General features: G+C 26.1%; 1 protein-coding gene across 1 annotated transcript; it reads left to right on the top strand.

The window, feature by feature from the left end:
• The first annotated feature begins 9,221 nt into the window (after nt 1–9,221).
• LOC124847892 (borneol dehydrogenase, mitochondrial-like) lies at nt 9,222–10,408 on the top strand. The gene is made up of 2 exons (XM_047325480.2): nt 9,222–9,381; nt 9,562–10,408. The coding sequence occupies exons 1-2, from the start codon at nt 9,350–9,352 to the stop codon at nt 10,331–10,333; spliced, it is 804 nt and encodes a 267-aa protein (XP_047181436.1). The 5' UTR covers nt 9,222–9,349; the 3' UTR covers nt 10,334–10,408.
• The last annotated feature ends 12,983 nt before the right edge of the window (nt 10,409–23,391 follow it).

The raw sequence follows: 23,391 nt of genomic DNA, 5'->3' as shown, positions 1-23,391 counted from the left end.
AAATATTTTAAAATGAGATTTCTGAAATAAACTTTTTGGTATGTATATAATGTTGGAAGTCCTAATAAAGCCAATTATAATATATAAATAGGAATAAACCTCACCTTATAAGTTTGTTTTGTGGGGTTGACTTAGGCTTAAAAACCACTTTCTAATATGGTATAAGAGCCTATCCTAGTGAGATCTATGTAGTTATTTCTGTTTCCATCCGTTGTTGGGTCACTATCGAACCACTCATTTCTACTATGTAAAAGGGATGTGTTGAAAGTTTCACATCGACTAAAGATAAGGCTAATTTATAATATATAAGTGAGGTGTAAACTTCACCTTACGAGCTGGTTTTATGGAGTTGAGTTAGATTTAAACCCCACTTCTTAATATACAATGTCTTTCCATGAGTTTTTGGAAAAACCCGTATATAATATTTATTTTGGAAAGAGTTTGAAAACAGTTTCTAAAAGAATAATTTTTTTTCCGCATTTTCTTCATTTTTCTTTTTGGAATTTTCTTTATTTTTCTTTTCCTGCAGCATTCTTCCATTAATAATAAAAGATGATGAGGTCTTTTCCTCTTATTATATAGGTTCCCTTAACAATTATGGAGGTGTAGGAAAGAATAGCCTCAAATTTAAAGAATATGTCTTCTTAGTGAACACATGAGTTTGGGCTTGCCTGTCATCGTAAAATCCGCAATCCCCATCCTATAGAGTGTTTTATTTTACACCTCCAAGATCTCATCCTGCACCTCCAAAAATTTCATTTTTAACCTTCTCACATTTCATCATTATCCTACACCTTTAACTTTATAGAAAATTTTATCTTTAATTTTAATAAATATATCCTTATTTTTTTTCTTTTTCTTATTAAAAAGATTCTATATCACCTTAATAATAACTAAATTTAAAATTCAAATATTATTTAATATAATTTTATATTTTAATAATTATTAAAATATGATTTATGTTATAATAATAATTATATTAAAAATATAAAAATAAAATAATTAAAAATAAAAATAATAACAAAAAAGTAAATTATATTAAATAAAATATTTAATATATTCAAATATATTAAATTATATTAAAATATTAAATTAAATTAAATAATTATTAAAATTTAAATAATAAACAAAATTTTAAAACAGTTATTTATCAATTAATAAATAAAATTATATTAAATAAAATATTTAAATATACTAAATTATATTAAAATATTAAATTAAATTTAATAATTATTAAAATTTATATATAAAATAAAATTTTAAAAACATTCTTTATCGGATATGGATATCCGATTTATAACTTATCGGATATCTATATCCGATTAACAAATTTTACAAATTTTTGTTTTTTTAAAATTTTAATAATTATTAAATTAAATTTAATATTTTAATATAATTTAATATATTTAAATATATTAAATATTATTTTAAATATTGTTTTTATTTTTATTTTTATTCTTATTTTAGTTATTATTTTTTAATTTTCTTAATAGAACTATTTTAAAAATATAAATTATATTTTATTAATTATTAAAATATAAAATATATAATAAATAATAAATAATATTATAATTTTTATTTAAGTTTAATATTTATTAAATTTTAAATAAAAAGCAAAGTATTAACATATTTTATAGATTTTAATATATAAATAAGCTTTTTAAAATTTTTATTTTTATTTAAAATTTAATAATTATTTAATTTATTTTAATAATTTATTATAATTTAATATATTTGAATATATTAAATCAAATTTATTTTTATTATTATTTATTATTATTATTACTATTTTTATTATTATTTTTATTATTTTATTTTTATGTTTTTAATATAACTATTATTATAATATAAATTATATTTTAATAATTATTAAAATACAAAATTATTTTAAATAATATTTAAATTTTAAAATAAAATAAATTAAATTATTATTAAGGTAGTGAAGATTGTTTTTAATAAAAAAGAAAAGGAAATGGAAAAATATTTATTAAAGTTAAAAATAAAGTTTTGAAAAAGTTGGAGATGCAGGATGATGATGAGATATCAGAAAAATAAAATTGGAATTTTTGGAGGTGCAGGATGAGATCTTGGAAGTGTAGGATGAAACACTCCATCCTATGTGTTAGTTTCAAGAGCTGAATTTATGCTTTATAACTAATATATACACTTCCTTTGATATTATTAAGTAAAAAGAAAACTAATTCACACTATTAAGAAAGTTCACGACAAAAGTTAGCAGACATTGTTTACATGTACTTATCCCAATTAAAAATAAGTTATTTCCTTCACGAATTCTTATTGGAACTTGATACAAAATATATAAAAAAAGTAGTTATTTAAAATTAAAATCTATATTAGATGAAAGGTATTTTATAAATTATCTCGTTGAACAAGTTTAAAATATTTGATATTTTTTATGTTTAAAATAGTTATAATATGTAACAAATTTTAGTTGACAAAAATATCTTTATATTATAAATTCTAAATTTTAAGATTAAAGTATCAGAATAATTTTTGACTTTTTGATTTTTTTATTTTAAATTTAAAATAAAATTATTAAAAAAATCTTGTGTTTAAAGTATTTCTTTTTATAAAAAAAATATTTTAAAAGATTAGATAAGTTAACAAATCTTTTATATATATATATATATATATATATATATATATATATATATATATTATCAATAAAGAGAAGAGAAGAAAGGAAATATTAAATTGTAACATATTTAGTTGATGATGCTTAGAGAATGTTATTTTTTTCATAAAAGAAATTATTCTAATTATTATTAATTAATATAAGCTGATGAGTTTTTCCTTCACATTTCTCTCTCTCTTCAACTCGAGATTTGAAGAAGTAAATATAGTCTTATTACACTTATTTATTTTTATAATTTTGTTTAATATAGACATGTGAAGTAAAAGACAAAATGAGTGATATAATTAACAATAAAAAAATCAAGTTTATAAAGATGTTAGTCAATTATTCGTTATAAATACACCACGAAATCGTGTACTACTGTTTAATGGTCATATTTTTAATTGGCGTGCAGCTCACCGCTCACTAAAAATTATATACATTGTGTTGCTAGTAATAACAAAGTATTACCGACAATAATAAATAATCCGACATTAATAAATAATAATAAATAAGCAGATACAGATCATACCCATATCTAATATTTATATGTATACTATAAAATGATATTTGATCTTTTAGACGTAACCATGCCAAATAAAGCCATTTTTGTAAATATTATTCAATATGAAAAATCTTCATATTGATTCAATATATAAGTATGAATATAAATAATATTTAATTATATATATATATATATATATATATAATATATAATTTTATTTTATTTTTAATTTTATAATTTTTCTTTTCCTTTTGTTATAAAATTTATTTTCTAATTGTTTGGGGTTTAATTATTTTGTATTTATGAAATTTACTCGCATCCCTAAATTAATTTTTCTCTTATCATAATTTTTGTGCAACTATATTCTATTGGTATACTAATTACAATCAATCAAATAATTTTTATATAATATTTAAATATTTGTACTCTTTTTTAATATTTTTATTTATTATGTTTTTCACATAAAAACATTAGATTTTTAATTTTAAATGTTGAATTCAAAAATCCTTTCATTAGTAGATATTATAAAAAAGTTATCATTTTTTATTCTCTTTCATTCTTATCTTATTTTTTTTTCATATGAAAGAATTTTTTCTAAAACAATTTTTATTAACTTTTAACCGTTTGACTACAATATTATTTTTTTAAATTTCCATTGTATTTTTTATATTATTTATAATATTTTTTTTATGATTTGATTGAATAATGTATCAAATTAGTTTCAAGACATACTTTTAATCATTTTTACTCCTTCTTACTATTTTTATTTGTTGTCTATTTTTGTAATGTATTGCTTTTGATGATTTTTTATATAATTATTTTTATTTTCTAACTTTATTTAGTATAATATAATAACTTAATGTTATTATTATGGATCTTGTTTATTACCATCCAACATTGAATTGATACATGCTAAATTTTAGTTATTATTATTTTAATATTCTTTGAGAGTTTTCATTCAAGTGGCGTATTATAAATTTTGTTAGTGTATAAGAAAATATATTTAATTAGAATTTAGAGAAAGGAAATAAAGACATTTAAAATATTTTTAAGCTTGGATACTTCTTCTTTTCTTTTATATTTTTGTAAAAATATTTTTAATTTTATCAGTTATGTCTCATTAACTTTTACAAAATTAATAAATATTTTGGTTTTCAGAAAATTTTATTTAGTATTCTAATTTCAAATGTATATAATTATAATTTATTTCTAAATATTTAATATTAAAAAAATAAGAATGAATATTTGATAATATGATGTTTTTCTTCGTGATTTTTTCTTTTTATATAAATATAATTAATTGATATTAAAATAGTAAGAAATTAAATACTAAATTGATTATGAGTGTATACTCATTACGGATGAGGATGGGGATGACAACAAAATGTTATACTTATTGAGTATGAGTACGAGAATGTAGATGAATTTTTTCTTTAGGATTGAATACGAGATAATAAAATTCATTCTCATATGTCCATTGTCATACCTATCTAGAAGAGACCGTGTAAGAAGATTTTTTTTTTTAATTCTTTAGTTTTTAACATTCACTAATGCAATAAAAACTTTTTATACTAGTTAGAAAATGATTTCTATGTCTATTATGGAACTTGCATAGATAAAGTCAACATAGAAAAATTTTCACTTTCTATGTTGATTATGTTATAATTGGCATAGAAAGTCTCACCCTCATTCCATTCCTAAATTTTTCGTGAAACTCTAATTCGACCATTAGTGGCACATCTTACCCTGACCTCATGCTCAATGCAATTTTCATTCACTCTTTATTCCTTTTCCTCCACCTTTTCATTTACATCTCCAAGATATGCGTTCTCACAAACCCTTTCTATGCCTTCACTACCACTTTTGTCATGCACTTCTTTGCTAATGAGATTTGGGACTCGATGCTGACATAACAAACACAATAAACACATTGTGATACTATCCCAATCAACAAAACAAACACCAATAACAAACTTAATAAAAAGAATAACATAGGGTTTCCAAAGAAAAAATGAGAGAAACTTGCACAATAAGAGAGAAGATCAGAGTCACCAATGAGAGGGAGAAAACAATAGTTAATGCGAGGAGGAGAGAAATGCAAGGGAGGAGGTGTGAGCAAAACAATGAAATGCACTTTGAGGGAGAGAATTAGGAGAAGAAAATTAAAGATTCTATGTTGTTATAGTGAATAACTGACTTAATGTATGTTTTTTAAAGATTTAATGATTCAGTATATCCTATTTTTAGGCCAGACTCTCAAATATGACCCTTATTTATTGATTTTCTCAATTGAGTTCTTCATTTTGAAAAATTGAAACGAATAGAGTTCTACCATTAAATTGGACTAATTGACGTTAAAAGTATGTTAACGTGGATGTTGATGTTAGTTTTTTAATTGACATGGCAAATTATTAGATAATTTTAGTTGAGTCTAACGTTGATTTTTGTTTTTTTAAAATTAAAAACATTGAGAAAAGTTAATTGAAATTAATTGTTTTTGAAAATTAGGGACTTCACAGGCCACCATCCTCCTCCCTCATTCCTTTTGTGCACAGCCACCATTAACACCGTTCAACCATCATCTTTATCACTCTCACTACCATAACTGGATTGTTTATGAAAATTTGGGATTTTGTTCAAGAGTTTAGATTTCACTAAACGTCCATCAATGGTGAATGAGGAAGTTGATGGCTGTCGTGCGTCAACCGTGAGTCGTCATGAGGACACCATCATCGGACCACCACCGCGCCTCAACTTATACGTGCCACCACAACCACCAGTCATGGCCACCATGCACAAACCACAAAGACGCAAGAGACTCCTAATTGCCAAACCCAATTCGAGAATCATAATCTTCTTCGTTCATCACCATTTCTCCCACCGTGAATCCAAATCACGAGCCACCCAAAGTCAGCAACCATGGCAAACTAAGTTTCGCGCATCCTCCATTGATGCATCAACACTAGCACCTTCGCAAAACCTAAATCGCGTCCTAGAGTTCAATCGTGCAACCTCCATGGCCGCAACGACAAAGATAATGATCCAACCTACAAAGAGAAATCAGAATCACATAACCAAAAATAACAACAATCCATTCAAATAACGCCGTTTAGTCTCCTCCGTGAGCGAATCCTTCAAACCTCCATCTACCATGAGAGAGCCATGAGTCAGAGAACCCAACATCTTTGTCCCAAATCTCTTAAAACATCAACCCTACGAAGGAACCTTAATTTGAAGAAGCACTCAATTTTTCCCATTTTTTTTTTCACAAATCTTAATTCGAACAAAGGGGCTGGGTGTAATTAAAATTTCCCCAATTTTTAATTAAAAATATGAATTTACATGTCATAATCACCTTATTACCATATAAACCATGTCACATCATTAAAAAAACACAATCAACATGCCATGTACACGTCACTCAAACAACGTTTGTTCAATTTAAGGGAAAAACTCTATTTGTTTCAATTTTTAAAAAATAAAAACCCCATTGAGAAAACCAATAAGTAGGGGTCCTCTTCAAGAGTCTGACCCAAAAATAGGATCTACTGAATCATTAAACTTTTTTAAATTAAAAATATTATATGTGCTCACTTTCTATGCTAATTCTAAGTATAATTGACATAGAAAATCTTCTTTATTATGAAGTTACCATTGCTCTCACTTTCTAATATAAGTGGCATACAAAATCTTCTACTTTATTATAAAATTTCCAACGGAGTCACTTTCTATACAATTTTTACTAATAAGCGACCTAGAAAATCTTATCTTTTGTCACCAAATCACTTATTTGTTGAATATTAAAATCAACACAATAAGTTATCATAAAAATATTTTTCTACTAATTATTTAATTATCTAATTATTTAATTATAAATGATAATTACATAACAACTAAATCTTTGTAATAAACTATCAAAGATTATATAAGATTTTCTTTCACAATTAAAAATATTTGTATTAGAGTTATATTAAATGGACTATTATTTAATTATAATGTCACTAATATAAAAAAGAGTTTTAACATTAGATAAAATATGGTTTTGGTAACAATATTTAGCTATTATTGATGACATTTTGTTATTGAAAAGGAGATTCAAAGAAAGTTTTAAATTGTTGTATATTTGTGCATATATTTAGATCAAATTGACATTGTATGATGACAGTAATTCTTTAGATCTTGCATATTATTAATTTTTTTTTTCTGGTCAACTTTGAACACAGTATTTTGAAGTTGAAAGGGCTCTACAATAATTATAATAAAAGTCATGATTTTTTAATATTGTTTTATTTTATGATGTAGGCACTGAAAAGAGTTTTTAGGCATTGAAAAGAGTTTTTAGTATACAACTATATATATGAAAATCGACATTTGTTACCAACCTACTAAATTTAAAGTATAAAAGATTTTTTTTAAGCGAAAATCAAATTCACATCAATATAATTATTGTAAGGAGATGTAACCAATCATTGTTAAGTAATAAATAAAAGAAAATTAAGAAAAATAAAATTGATGATTATAAAAAACTAAAAGAAACATAAGAGAGTAGAACAAGTGGACATTGTAGATTAATACATACTCTGTTGAGAAAATCTTTCAATAATCTCTATCTCTTTGAAAATCAAAATAAAGAAGAATATGTGTAATAAAGAGCCTTATAGCTTATCTATAAACAACCCATAAGTTTGTATTTTAATTTATCCATTATTAATTAAAATTATCATACGTTCCAGTCCATCGGCCTCTTCAGCTTCTATAGCGGCATCTCTGCCGTCATAGTCGGATCAACCCGTCTACATCTCTCAAAAATTTCCTCGACTACTATTATTATGGATAAACTCTTAAAATTTGATTTTTCTTTTTGTATGAAATTAGTTGCAATTTTCTGGCTGTTTCTTTCACCGTGCATTGTGCTGATTTGATTAATCTCAAATAAGTTGTATTTTAGCCTCGCTTTCATTTTCTGAATAATAAATTCTTGATTTTTTTTATTAATTTGGAGATGTAATTAAAGTATTTATTTATGTTCTTGTTGAAGTTTATGTAAAATTATTCACTATGGACGAATTAGATTAGTTTGTTTAGAATTGATCTAATATATGAATATATATATATATATATATATATATATATATATATATATATAGATATGTAATATGTTTAAAATATATTACATGGACATAAATTAAATTAGTAATACTCTTATTTTATATTAGTATAACTTAGTAAAAAATATGATCCTTATTTTATTATCACTACTAACGATGCATAAATTGTATAGCTTATTTTATTTCTCTCATAAGTTATGCATGGCATGAATCCACTTACAGTCAATATTAATTTTATTTTTATGCATACTTTATTGAAATTAGGTTTTTGTCCCCATTAGATTTTAACGTGTGGTCAAATTTTTATGAAAAAAATGGAAATAAGAGGTTTGCTTGTAACGAAGAATGTAAGATATCACTAAAATATTGGTAGCCCCATAAATAACATTTTTCACCCGAAGAAGAGATATTTGCTTAAATTTACAGTTGTGCCCTTTCTTCTAATATGTATTTGGTGACGCGAAACACACATTAGTAAACTTTTATAAATGATATTTTATTTCTTTCAAATCAAAATTCCTTCATCTATCTAATTTTATTTTCATTTGACTTCATTTATTTTAATAAATAACTTTTTTATAACATCGGCTAATTTCAAACAGTACACAATTTAAATTTGAATAAAAAATATAAAACAAAAGTACAAGGAGATTTCCAATAGAGGTAACATGATCAAGACTACAGATTTAATATTTTAATTTTATAAAATCACTATATAAGAATATGAAGTGATGCCATAAAGTTTAACATCATATTTTTCTTTATAAAAATAAAATATATATATATATATATAATTTTGTATCCATAAAAAGTTTACATAAAAACGTTATTGAAATAGGATTTTATATATTTCTTAACAAAAATTACCAGAAAACTTTAAAACTAATGTGATAAAACAAAATTTACTAATAAAAGAAATAACGTTCACATTACAACTTATGCAATCAAAATAACCTACTATAGAAAGAAAAAAAAATCACTTTGTAAATCTCATAACACATTTATCTATTTCCTCCACCCAGAGGGATACTCTTATAAAAGGAATCTCAAAGATGCTCAATATCATATACATTCCTTGTTTCTCCGTTCAAAAATTCTGCTATGGCTAGTGTCATCTCAGCTCTAGGAAGAAGGTAAGCAAGTTAACTTAGCCTCTTTTTCAATCTTAACAAAAGAAAATATAGAAGGAATATCAGTAACTATACTTCTGGATACGTATTAGTAAGTAAACAACATAAAATAGTATAAACATCTCCGTGAGTTTAACTTTGCATAAGAAACATAATATGTGATGTTGAACACTGATTTACCAGGCTTGAGGGGAAGGTGGCAATGATCACCGGTGGTGCTAGCGGCATCGGTGAGGCCACTGCAAGACTCTTCTCTAAGCATGGAGCACACGTGGTGATAGCTGATATCCAAGACGATTTGGGTCTTTCTCTTAGCAAGGAGTTGGAATCCGCTTCCTACATCCGTTGCGATGTCACAAACGAAAACGAAGTTGAGAACGCTGTTAACACGGTGGTTTCCAAACACGGCAAACTAGATACCATGTTCAACAACGCCGGCATAACCGGGGCGAACGAAACCAGCATATTGGACAACACGAAGTCGGAATTTGAGGCAGTGATCAACGTTAACCTAGTTGGTGTTTTTCTTGGAACAAAGCACGCTGCAAGGGTTATGATTCCTGCGCGAAGAGGAAGCATAATCAACACTGCCAGTGTCTGCGGAAGCATAGGTGGCGTGGCCTCACACGCGTACACAGGTTCCAAACACGGTGTGGTGGGATTGACGAAAAACACTGCGGTGGAGCTTGGAACATTCGGTGTGAGGGTGAACTGCGTGTCACCGTACGTGGTTGCCACACCCTTGGCTAAGAACTTTTTTCAGCTTGACGACAAGGGGGTTCTCGATGTGTATGCAAACCTAAAAGGTGCTGCTCTTGAACCAAAGGATGTGGCCGAAGCTGCTCTGTATTTAGCCAGTGATGAATCCAAGTATGTCAGTGGTCTCAATCTTGTGGTTGATGGAGCCTTCACTGTCCTCAACAGTGGCTTTTGTGTCTTTGGACAATCATCATGAAAATTTGCTTGTGTGCCTTTCGGTAATGACTTGTTTTATTTTGAATAATTGAACACTATCTGTTGTTAGCGTTTTCGTAAGGTTTGCACTTTCTTGCTTTTGCACATTCATATGATTCAAATGCTTTTTTTCTGTTCTTCTTTGTTTGAGAACTCATTCTATTTTTATGGGTCTTTGTATTGTGTTCGTATACATATATAAATAGAACTTTGATTACCATGTCATAAGATACACTCTGGATTTTGAAGGAATGGGAAGGATACAAAATGATCTATCAGTTTTAAGAAGTTGTGAAGATGATATTTTTGTCTTGTTTTTTATATAAATACATGGTGGAGTAGAATGAGAACGGGACCACTAGTTAGAAATTTTTGTCCAAGTGGCCTTTGGATTGTGTGTAGCATCCACGGAGTTTGTAGGTGGGGGAAAGGGATGTGAAGAACAGTGTTTGAGCGAGTATTATACGGGTTTTTCACCAAACTACGCATATTTGTCTTGAATATTATCAAAATTGGCAGATTCAACCGAAATTACGAAAATGGAAAAGTCGTGGGAGTCCAAACGACTTCAGTTGAAGAAGTCGTGCCCCTGCACGACTTCACACTGTTCATTTGACTAGTGTTGAAGTCGTGCACCCCAAAAACGACTTCAGGGGTGCTGTAATCGATTACCAAACACTGTAATCGATTACCACGTCTTTTTTTCGTTAAAAATAATAAAAGTATTGAAGTTGTACCGGGGGGTCACAACTTTAATATGAGAAGTCGTGCACCCCCCACACACTTTTATCTTTTTTTTTAATTTTTAATTTCTTTATTAATTAAAATGATTTATAATTAATAAATAATATTTTTAAATATATTTAAAATAATATAAATTATATCTAATTAATATTTAAAAATTATATTTTATTATAATTTAATCTTATGAATTTTAATTATTATATTATATCTTTTTTCTGAATTATAATTAATTAATAATTTTTTTGATTATAAACTATTTAAAATAATAAAAAATTTTAAAAGTTGAAAACGTTTGGGGTTGACGACTTCTTTACTTTAAAGTCGTACACCCCTTCACACTTTTATTTCTTTAGTTTTTTATTATTTAAAAAGATTTATAAGTTTTATATAATATATTTAAATGTATATAAAACATTTTAAATTATACATAATCAATAATTAAAGTTTTTTAATATTATTAAATAAATATATTTTATGGTTTTATTTATTTTTGTAATTAAATTAAATTTTTATAAAAGATATTTCAATTAAATAATTTCTAACCATGTGATTACATAAATAAAAATGTATAAACTTATTATATTTCATCATAAATTATTTTTTATTATAATTAATTACAAAAATAGTTAATTAATTAAATAGTTAATATTTAGTATTTTTATTAATTAAATAGTTTATAGTGAAAAAAAAATTATTAATTAATTATAATTTGTTAAAAGATATTCTACAATCATAAAAATTCAAAAAAATAAATTATAATAAAATATATTTATTTTTAAATTTTAATTACATAATTAAAATAATTATAGTTATAAATTATTTAATTAAAATTATTTTATAAAAAATTTAAGGGTTAAATATGTTTTTGGTCCCTTAACTTTCAGCGAAAATTGGAATTAGTCCCTCTTCAAAACTTTGGACTAATTTAGTCCCCAAACTCTAAAAATGTGTGAATTTAAATTTTGTTAACTTTATTTGATGTTTCAAGTGCATTTCATGATAGCATTTGAGTTGTTTACACTGTTTGGCACATTTTTGCTTCAACGTTCACTGATAAATGCGTTTGAAACATCAAATAAAGTTAACAAAATTTGGTTAAAAGGACTAAATTCACACATTTTTAAAGTTTGGGGACTAAATTAGTCAAAAGTTTTGAAGAGGGACTAATTCCAATTTTCGCTGAAAGTTAAGGGACCAAAAACATATTTAACCCAAAATTTAATTTAATAAAAAAAATAATTAAAATTATAAAATTTATTTATTTAATAATATTAAAAAATATAATTATTAATTAGATATAATTTTAATTATATTAAATATATTTAAAAATATTATTTACACATTATAAATGATTTTAATTAATAAAAAAATTAGAAAATATAAAAAGTAAGAATGGGAGGGGGTGCACGACTTCAATAAGAGAAGTCGTTAACCCCACATAATTTTAATTTTTTTTTAATTTTTTATGAAAAATGACTTTGTAATCGATTACAAGTTTCTGATAATCGATTATCATGTTCTAAAGTCGTTTTTGGGTTGCACAACTTCAATACTGAACAAATGAACAGTGTGAAGTCGTGCTGGGGCACGACTTCTTCATTTTAAAGCGTTTTGACCCCCCACGACTTCACTTTAGATCAAAATTTGCCCATTTTAGTAATATTGAAGTCATATTTGCCTACTTTGATAAAAAAAACCATTACAGGGTATAGTTCTCTAGTTTTGATGAAGATGAATTCGATAGTGAAAGTCCTGCTCAAGATGACAGCGGATGAGGGTAATTGTACGAGACATGGATGAGAAACAAGTTGAAAACAATTCACCTGTTAAGAGAATGGATTACAGATGTTGGGTTAATAACAACAGACATCATGACTCATATATGTGCATCTCTAGTTTTCATTGGATGAGTTGAAAATGCATGTACTGTCTATGTAATGATTCCCCAACACAACAATTTTCTCTTGGGCGACGTTCTAAGTTTTTTGGATTTTGTGTATGACCTTTTACTTGAAGTTAAATCCTCGAATATTGTATTGATTTGAAGGGTCACGAGGCAATTTTCCAAAACTCTTTGTTTCAAATTCGTTTCCTATTGGTCCACATCCATGGGGTATCTGTCAAAGATCTTTGGTTTAAATGACAGAATAATATATAATTAATGTGTAATCTATTATTTTACTTGACCTTTATTTATTGTTATTTTAATGGATTTTTAATTACTTTAAATGGTTTGACTTTGACAGCTTGTTTTTTTTTAATAAAAATTCAGTTGAATGATTGGTTAACCCTTTAGTCTATGGAAAATGATACTTGAACAACCATTTTTGACAACATTTAGACACGTGCACACGTATCTAAATTTGAGTGGTCCAGTTGGAAAAATTAAATGAAAATGGACCACTCAAATTTAGACACGTGTGCGCGTGTCTAAATGTTGTCAAAAATGGTTGTTCAAGTGTCATTTTCCTTAGTCTATACTGTGAAAAATGATACAGGTTTATAGATTGTGATAGATAAAAAGAGAGTGCTAGAAAGAAAAAGTAAGAGTGTAATAAGTGTTCACAAAATCAAAATACTTATGAATATATTTCTTTTTAGGTTAGGTGATACTATTGGGTGGTTATTGTTGGGAATTCAAGTGAGTCTAAGTCTCACGTTGGATAAAAATGAGAAAGTAAAACAATATATAAAGGTAAAAGATCCATTGATCCATTGTCTTAAGGTTTGGTAAAGAGTGATGTCAATTTCTTATATATGATTGGACCCATTTCATTGGTGTTTGCATTTCTTTGGTAAATCTCCTCCTTGATACCTAACAGTGGTGTTTCCTTCGTTTACCTCTTCTTATAAGAATTTTAAGGATGAGTTGTTTTAAGGTGTTGATTTATTTGGTTGGTTGCCAACGACCAAAAAAGAAAAAAACAACTCCTTTCCATTGGATAAAATACCATGTTTAACCAAGCCAACAAGAATTTAGAGATAAGAATATTATTCAAGAATGATGAAAAATAAAATAATGTATTTATTTTTAAAAGCTATTGAAGGAAAATTATATATGAAAATGAAAGTAATATAAATTCAACTTCTTCACTTTTTCTCTTTTAAGACACTAATGATATAATTGTTTAATAAAATGAATCTTTCTTAATTAAGATTAAAAAAATTATAGGTGAGAGGTTTTTTATTAATTATTTAGAATATAATCTAGAAAAAAATTAAATATAAAAATATCCAAAGAGTCAAAAACATAAAATTAGAAAAACTTATTTAAAATGACTCTATATAAAATACATTTTCAAAACATTTATTATAAATTTCAATTTAATTAGTTTAAAAAAAATTATTGACTAAAGTATTTATCGATCAATGATGGAGATTATTGTTTCTCATGCTATCAATTTAGTTTAAAGTCAACTGGTCGTCTTGGATCAAATGAGATTACTAAACAAAATTTTAGATTATGAAAAAAAAGTGAATGTAGACAAAAATGACATTCCACGTCCTAGATTCTCAATTTAGTCTTTATATTTGTTTTTTAATTTAATTTAGTCCCAATATTTATTAAAATGAAACAATGTTATCCATCTCCAAATTAAGATAAAATTTATTTTTTATATAAATTTTATACTGCAACTCTTATTAAAATTAAAACTTTCATTAAATATTTCTAATTAATTTTGTACATAAAAGATAAATTTTGTTTCGAGGAGAGACAATATCGTTCTTTTTTGACAAAAAAATTGAAACTAAATTAAATAAAAGAAAAAAAATATAAGAACTAAATTGAGACTCTACTACGTGTGACTGGTATGTCACACTGACTATGTCATGTAGTGCTATCAAAATGGATTAGAACCCACAGGTTCAGGTCAGGTTAAGTTTGAGAAAAATGTAATTTTTTTATATGGACCAATTTTCAACCTGGTCCACTTAGAACCATGGTGAGCCGGATTGACTTATCAATCTACCTAATTTAATTTAATTATTTATTACTTTGTGTTTCAATATTATTAGTTAACACTTTTTTCTATTGTATTATAGACGTGATAGAAAAAAAAGATGTTTCAAGAGAGAAAAATATTATGGATTTATTCATTTAAGACTCTAATATTATAAATAGATAAATGAAACAAAAATGATCAATATTAAAAACTTATTTGTTCGCGTTTTGTGTTTGCTTTTGAATTACATTTGGATTGTATGATACATTTTTTATTTTGAATTTTCTTTGGAGTTTAAAACATTTTGAAATTTATTTAGATTTGAATTACAAAAACTTTGTAATTTTTTTGGATTTGAAAAAAAGACTTGTAACTAAGTGAGTCAGTCAACCCGTTTAACCTACCAACCTTTGGTGGACCAGACTAGGATCAAATTTTTCGACTCGCTAATAAGTAAGTCGAGTTTGATTGACTTACTAAGTCACCAACCTATGGTGATAAAGCTGAATTACCCGTTTTGATAGAATTTAATAGAAAAGAAAGAAAATAAAAATGATATGTGACATTGTTTTTAATACTGTTTATTTGATACTAACATAAAAGAAATAATTATATAAACTTATCACAGAAAATAAAAATTGAAACACCACTTAAAATTTTTGGATGAAAACTGAAACTAAAATAATAAGACAGTTGCTCCCTCCACCACCACCGAATGCTCCCTGCACCACTCCATACCAATTTTGCCCTTCTCTAAAACGGATGTCAACATCCATTTCACCTTCAACGGATGTTGACATCCGTCCGTTCACATATTTTATATTTTAATTTATTGTTTTTATTTAAAAAAAAAGAAAAGTCTTCAACGGATGTAGCGACATCCGTTAACGGATTGCCACATCCGTTTTAATAAAATTTTTAAAACTATTTTGATTATTATTTAAATAATAATATATAAATTAAATTAATAATAATTATTTTATTAAATAAAATAAAATTAATTTATAAATAATTAAGTAATAATTTAAAAAAAATTAATAATATTTATATATTAATTTAAAAACTTAAAAAAACTAAAAACTTAAAAAAAAAAAACTAAACAGATGTAAGACATACGTTAACGGATGTGGCACATCCGTTGAAGAATTTTGTCTGGAACGGATATCGACATTCGTTCAAGAGAAAAGGAGGAGGTGTAGAATATTTTAAAATATAAATGATAGTTTTGAAATTTAAAAAAGTGTGGTGGTGCAGGAGCAATGTGGTGGTGTAGGGAGTAACCCTCAAATAATAATTAAACTTTTTATTTTTGGGTTGGGCTGCGCTTTTTTATTCCTCCATCTCGTGCTTTCATTCTCTGCACTAGGATGTCCTTTATTTTACTTTTGGAACTTTTACTTCCTACACCAAAACAGTTACTCATAACACCATGTTTCACACATATACCTAACATTTCATTTCTTTCTTTTGTTACTTTTTAGGGGCCTTTATTTTTAGTTTATAAAACACTTATTTTAACTTCTCACACCCTACATTACTAACTTTTTGGTACTGCACTTTTTTCACACATACACTATTTTTTCTAAATTTAATAAAAAATATAAAAAATAAAAAATGAACAAATATTTTTGTTTTCTTTTCCTATACAATTGCTTGCATTCCTTCTATCTTTCCAAATAATTTAAAAATATAAAAATATTTTTTTTTTCAAAATTAAAAAACTCAAATCAACACCTTTGTTTTAAACTACGTAAATCCTGATTAATTTTTATTGTGAATGTTTACATGTAAGAATGAGATTAATTTTTATCAAACTCATTCTTTTTAAATAAAACACTTTTTTGTATAATATTTTCTTATTTTTGAAAAAAAAAATTAAAAAAATAAATCTCTTTTACATATTTAGTAAAAGATACAGATGTTATTAAACGTTAAATTTTTTTCTACTCGACTTCCAAATTTAAAATCTAGTTTTACCATACCACACTTTTATATTTATAACTTTTTCTTAAATTTTTAAAATTATCTACTGTGGTAACTACAATCTCTTTTTCTTTTTTTAAATTTATTTTTAACTCGTGGTCTTCGGTTGCGAGTATATCAAGATTAAAAAGATTAATTAGAACAAAATTCCAATTGAGTTACATGTAAATATATATATATATATATATATATATATATATATATATATATATATATATATATATATTTATTTATTTATTTATTTGTTATTTTTTATTTTTTATATTTTTTATTATAGAATTACACGAGTACGAAATACCTAATTCTCAGGATCGATATGAACAGTACATGTGCATGGGACTCGTCTGGAAAATGAAAAAGTAGTATTAATCATTTCAATATTCCTTTTTACCGCACAAAAATTGAAAAAGAAAATACAAATGAAAACGAAAATGGGAATATGATATTTTTGGATATTAAATTCATTATTTCTTGCACGTCAGCTTTTTTGAATAAAAATATTATTTAAAATGAACCGATAGCATTTTGCACATGTTTATTAAAAATGTTGTCAATATATCTGATCTGTTGATTTATTTGGTTGGTTGCCAACGAAAAAAAAAAAAGTCCTTTCCATTGGATAAAATATATCATGTGTTACCATGGTTAACCAAGACATAATGGGAATTTCTATGGTTAACCAAGACATAACGAGAATTTAGAGATTGAAATTGATTCAAGAATGATGAAAAATAAAAGAATGTATTCATTTTTAAAATCGATAAAAGGAAAATTATATCTGAAAATGGAAACAATATAAATTCTAACTTTTTCACTTTTTTCTTTTTTAAAGATACTAATGATCTAATTATTTAGTAAAATGAATATTTCTTAATTAAGATTAAAAAAATTATAGGTGAGAGGTTTCATATTAATTATTTAGAACATGATTTAGAAAAATATTTTTAAATATGAAAATATCCAAAGAGTCAAAGAGATGAAATTAGAAGAATTTATTTAAAATGACTCTATATAAAATACATTTCAAAACTTTCATTTTTTTAAAAGAAACATATGAGATTTCAATCTAATTGGTTTAAAATGTTTTTTTTACTAAAGTATTCATTGATTAATGATGGAGATTATTGTTTATCATGCTATCTATTTAGTTTAAAGTTAGCTGGTCCTCTTAGATCAAATGAGATTACTAAACAAAATTTTACATCATGAAAAAAAGGTTAATGTAAGAAAAAATGACAGTTCATGTGGTAGACTCTCAATTTAGTCTTTATATTTGGTTTTTAATTTAATATAGTCTAAATTTTTGTTAGACTCTCAATTTAGCCTTTATATTTGTTTTTTAATTTAATTTAGTCCTATTTTTGTTAAAATAAAGTAATGTTATCTTTCTTCAAATTAAGATAAAATTTACTTTTTTGTATAAATTTTATACACCAACTCTTATTAAAACTCTTATTAAAATTGAATTTTTCATTAAATATTTGTAGAAATATTTTTAAACTAACTTTAATTATATTAGAAAATTCCATTTAAATAAGTTATTTTTAAACAAATTTTTTATTAAGGTTCTCATACCAATTTTGGTTAAAATAGATAAGTATATAAAAACTATTAAATTTATCAATATAGATAAAAATTATATATAAAAATTTAAATATATAATTATTAATTAAACAAGTTTAGTGAAAACAAATTTATTTTAATTAATAAAAATATTTGTAAAAATGTTAGAGTTGATTTAAATATAATTTCATAATTATTTAATAAAAATTAGTATTTTAATAAAAATATTAATTTAAGATTTATATAAAAGATAAATTTTGTTTTGAGGAGGATTATTTTTTGACAAAAAAAATTGAAACTAAATTAAATAAAAGAATAAATATAAGAACAAAATTGAGACGCTGTTATGTGAGACTGTTATGTCACACTGATATTGTCACGTAGTGTTCTCAAAATGGATTAGAATCCACGAGTCAATTTGGTTCACCATGGGTTTGGAGCAGGTTGGATTTTAGAAAAATCTAATTTTTTTATATAGATCAATTTTCAACCCGGTTCACTCAGAACCCGACTCACCCGGATTGAACCCGTGGTGAGCCGGGTTGGCTCACAAATTCACCTAATTTAATTTAATTATTTACTACTTTGTATTTTAATATTATTAGTTAACATTTTTTTTATTGTATTGTAGATGGGATAAAGAACAAGATGTTTCAAGAGAGAAAAATATTATGGATTTATCTATTCAATAGTCTAATCTTATAAATAGATAAGTGAGACAAAAATGATCAATATTAAAAACCTATTTTTTAGCTTTTTGTGCTTGCTTTTAGATTACATTTGGATTGTATGATACATTTTTTATTTCCAATTGTCTTTGAAGATTTTAGAGTAAATTTGTTTAGATTTGAATTACAAAAACTTTGTACTTTTTTTTTGGATTTAAAAAAAATTGTAAATAGATGAATCAGTGAATCAATCCATTTAACCTATCAACCCGTGGTGGATATGACTGAATTGAGTTACCAAGTGGCTAACGGATGGTGGTTATTCTGAATTACCCGTTTTGATAGCACCACATGACAAAAAAAAAATATACGTGACACTGTTTTTAATACTGTTTATTTAATACTAACATAAGAGGCCTAATTATATATACTTATCACAAAAAATAAAAATTGGAAGACCAACTTAATATTTTGGATGAGAACTGAAACTAAAATAATAATTAAACTTTTTATTTTTGGGTTGGGCTGCGCTTTTTTGTTCCTCCATCTCGTGCTTTCATTTTCTGCACTAGGATGTCCTTTATCTTACTTTTGGAGCTTTTACTTCCTACACTAACACAGTTACTCATACAACACCATGTTTCACACATATACTTAACATTTTATTTTTTAGTTACTTTATACCTTTTGGGATCTTTATTTTTACTTTATAAAACACTTATTTTAGCTTCTCACACCCTACTTTACTAACTTTTTGGTACTGCACTTTTTTCACACACACTATTTTTTTCTAAAATTAATAAAAAATATATAAAAAAAATGAACAAATATTTTTGTTTTTTGCTTTTTTTTTTCTTTACAATTGCTTGTATTCATTGCTATCTTTCCAAAAATTTTAAAAAATATATATTTTTTTTCAAAATTAAAAAATTCAAATCAACGCCTATTTTTATTTTAAACTACGTAAATCCTGATTATTTTTTATTGTGAATGCATACATGTAAAAACGAGATTAACTTTTATCGAACTCACTTTTTTAAAATAAAACATTTTTTTTTATTTTTGTATATTATTTTATTATTTTTGAAAGAAAAGGATTACAAAAATAAATTTCTTTTACATATTTAATTAAAGATACAGATGTTATTAGACGTTAAATTTTCTCTACTCGTAATCAACTTTCAAATTTAAAATCTAGTCTTAGCATACCACACTTTTATATTTATAATTTTTTTCTTATTTTTAATATAATCTACTGTGCTAACTACAAACTCTTTGTTTTTAAACATTTATTTTTAATTCGTCGTCTTCGGTTGCGAGTATATCAAGATTAAAAAGATTAATTAGAAAAAAATTCCAATTGAATTACATATTTTATATATATATATATATGGGGTTTGCTAACGCGCGTACGCCTGTTTTTCAGTTGGTACATTTTAGCAATGTGTACCGGATTTTAGTAGACAAAAATACCCTTATATATCATGGATTCTAAGTTTTAAGGTTAAGGGTATTTTAATAATTTTCATTCTCAAAACTTAAAAAAAAAAAAAAAAGAAACCCCCCAAACCCTTACTCAGCTCTCTCATTCCTCTCAACCCTTTCTCTTTCATCTCTCTCACTCCAACCTTTTCTTTGTCATCCCTACTGTAGTCCCAATTGAAAAAATCAGAAACACTTGTCTTTAAACAATTTGTCTTTCTAAAGAGTTGAGTCATTGACATATTCACCTTGAGGCAAAGGTTCATTCAAGATCTCTTCAATTTCACCATCTTCACTAATTTCTCTAATTTCATCATCTGCATATGTTGAATCATCATCTCTAAAAAAACCCTCCAGACCAATTACCAATTCTTTCGGATGTCATTATGCTTGTGAAAATTAGATAAAATTAGATAAGACAAAAATTATAAAATAAAAACTTATTATAAAATCATTTTTTGTAAGAAATTGTTTAACAACAAGTATTTCTGATTTTTTCCAGGTCAATTACCAATTCCTTTATGCTTGTGAAAATTGGATAAAATTAGATAAGACAAAAATTATAAGATCAAAACTCATTATAAAATCATTTTTTTGTAAGATTGTTTAACGGCAAGTGTTTCTGATTTTTTCAATTGGGGCTACAGTAGGGTGTTTCTGATTTTTTCAATTGGGACTACAATAGGGATGACAGAGAAAAGATTGGAGTGAGAAAGATGAAAGAGAAAGGGTTGAGAGGAATGAGAGAGGTGAGTAAGGGTTTGGGGGGTTTCTTTTTTTTTTTTTAAGTTTTGAGAATGAAAATTATTAAAATACCCTTAACCTTAAAACTTAGAATCCATGATATATAAGGGTATTTTTGTCTACTAAAATCCGGTACACATTGCTAAAATGTACCAACTGAAAAACAGGCGTACGCGCGTTAGCAAACCCCTATATATATATATATATATATATATATATATATATATATATATATATATATATATATATATATATATATATATAAAATTCATGACCTTTTATGCTATGTTATCTTTTATTTTTAATGTAGGTTGTTGTATGTATCGGTGAGAAGAAGAAAAGTGAAAATCGTGTTACAAATATCTGTGATTGGTGATACACATGTTTATTAGAAATGCTAATTTTTCAGGAGAGAAAAACTAAATACGCATAATTGTAGTTAATTACACTAGTACTAAATATCTAATTGGGTTTTCAATTCGGTTCACTTATAACTCGGCTTATGCTAGTTAAATATGTAGTGAGCCAAGTTGGTTCACCAACCCACCTAATTTAATTTAATTATTTATTATTTTGATTATTTTGTGTTTTAATATTATTAGTTAGTATTTTTTTTATTATATTGTAAATGTGATAAGAAAAAAGATGTTTCAAGAGAGAAAAATATTATAATTTATCTATTCAAGACTCTAATATTGTGAGACCCTAGATAATTAGCAATGATAATCTCTGTCGCATCACCATTAATACACACGTCACGTCACTGCTCTGGGTAATTAAAACCCACTTTGCATTGCATGCACGCATGCCACTTGTCACGTTGGAAGGTTCTGAAGTCAGAATGGGAGTGCAGGTGTCCGAAAACAAGACGCTCGTTCGTCTGGAATTGGAAGAAACAAAAGTGATTTTTCGAAAAACTCTTCCATTCACCTGCACCATTCATCTTCTTCCTCAGAACCCAACCTTTCGTTTTCTCCAACTTCTCTCTAGAAACCTTCACCTTCTCTCTACTGTAACTCATCACCTTCTTCTCCGATCACGTTTCAGAACCGTAGGAACGTTCCTGGCACCGTGAGCTTCAATCCGAACCAAACAGATCCTAGTTCTGTAACCGGTAAGTCACTCGACTCTGGACGATGATCTGAACGTTTGTTCTGTAGTACATGCAAACTAAGATTCAGTTGCATGCATGGGTTATAGGTCTGAGTTGTTTCTGATTTCTGGTGTTTTAGATTAAGTGAAAGTTGTTGAGCGAAACCTGAGGGTAGAACGCTGTTAGAGGTCGAACAAAAACCTTGCTTTTCGGGAGTACACTGCTATCCAGGTAAGGGAAGCTTAGTAATTTAATTTATACTTGTATGTTGTATGTAAACATGATATGAACTGAATGTATGAGATGTATGCTGGTTGAGTATGCATGATCGAACGTTGCTGTACTGAATGAATATGATATGTGTTGGTTGAAATGTATGATATGGGTGATACGTGTGAATAAGAAATATACATGCTTAGAAGCGAGTGAATGTAAGTGAAACTTGAATATCAACTTCTCTATGATAACGTATGTCCGACATTAAACGGTTCTCGACCGTTTGGTGTTCTAGTAAACTTCTTTGAATTGGAATACTTTCATTTGGGAAGGATTCTGGTCGAGCATGAGCTATGTAGGTCTTTTACTTAGAGCTCATAATGAGCAGTGTCGATCTTACACATAGTAATCGTATTGGGTAGTGCTCGGTCTTACACCAAGCGCTCTTACTCTTCTCTTGAAAAATCCTTGTAATACAGATCATTCATCTGTGTCGATCAACAGTGTCGAACACCCTTGGTAATACAGATCATCCATCTGTATCGACCGACAGTGTCGAGCATCCCTGTAATACAGATCCTTCATCTGTGTCGACCGACAATGTTGAGCACCCTTGATATTA

Source organism: Vigna umbellata, chromosome 3, assembly GCF_029865625.1.
Source record: "Vigna umbellata cultivar VRB3 chromosome 3, Vumbellata_1.0, whole genome shotgun sequence".
In the NCBI taxonomy this organism is placed as follows: Eukaryota; Viridiplantae; Streptophyta; class Magnoliopsida; order Fabales; family Fabaceae; genus Vigna; species Vigna umbellata.
The sequence above is the reverse complement of the archived record's forward strand: the minus strand, read 5'-3'. Positions and strand labels throughout refer to the sequence as shown.

What these genes read in the sequence shown, in the direction of transcription:
- LOC124847892 (XM_047325480.2), top strand. Translation starts at nt 9,350, where the DNA reads ATGGCTAGTGTCATCTCAGCTCTAGGAAGAAG. An exon ending in ATCTCAGCTCTAGGAAGAAG is followed by an intron (nt 9,382 to 9,561) that starts GTAAGCAAGTTA and finishes CTGATTTACCAG; the next exon opens with GCTTGAGGGGAAGGTGGCAA.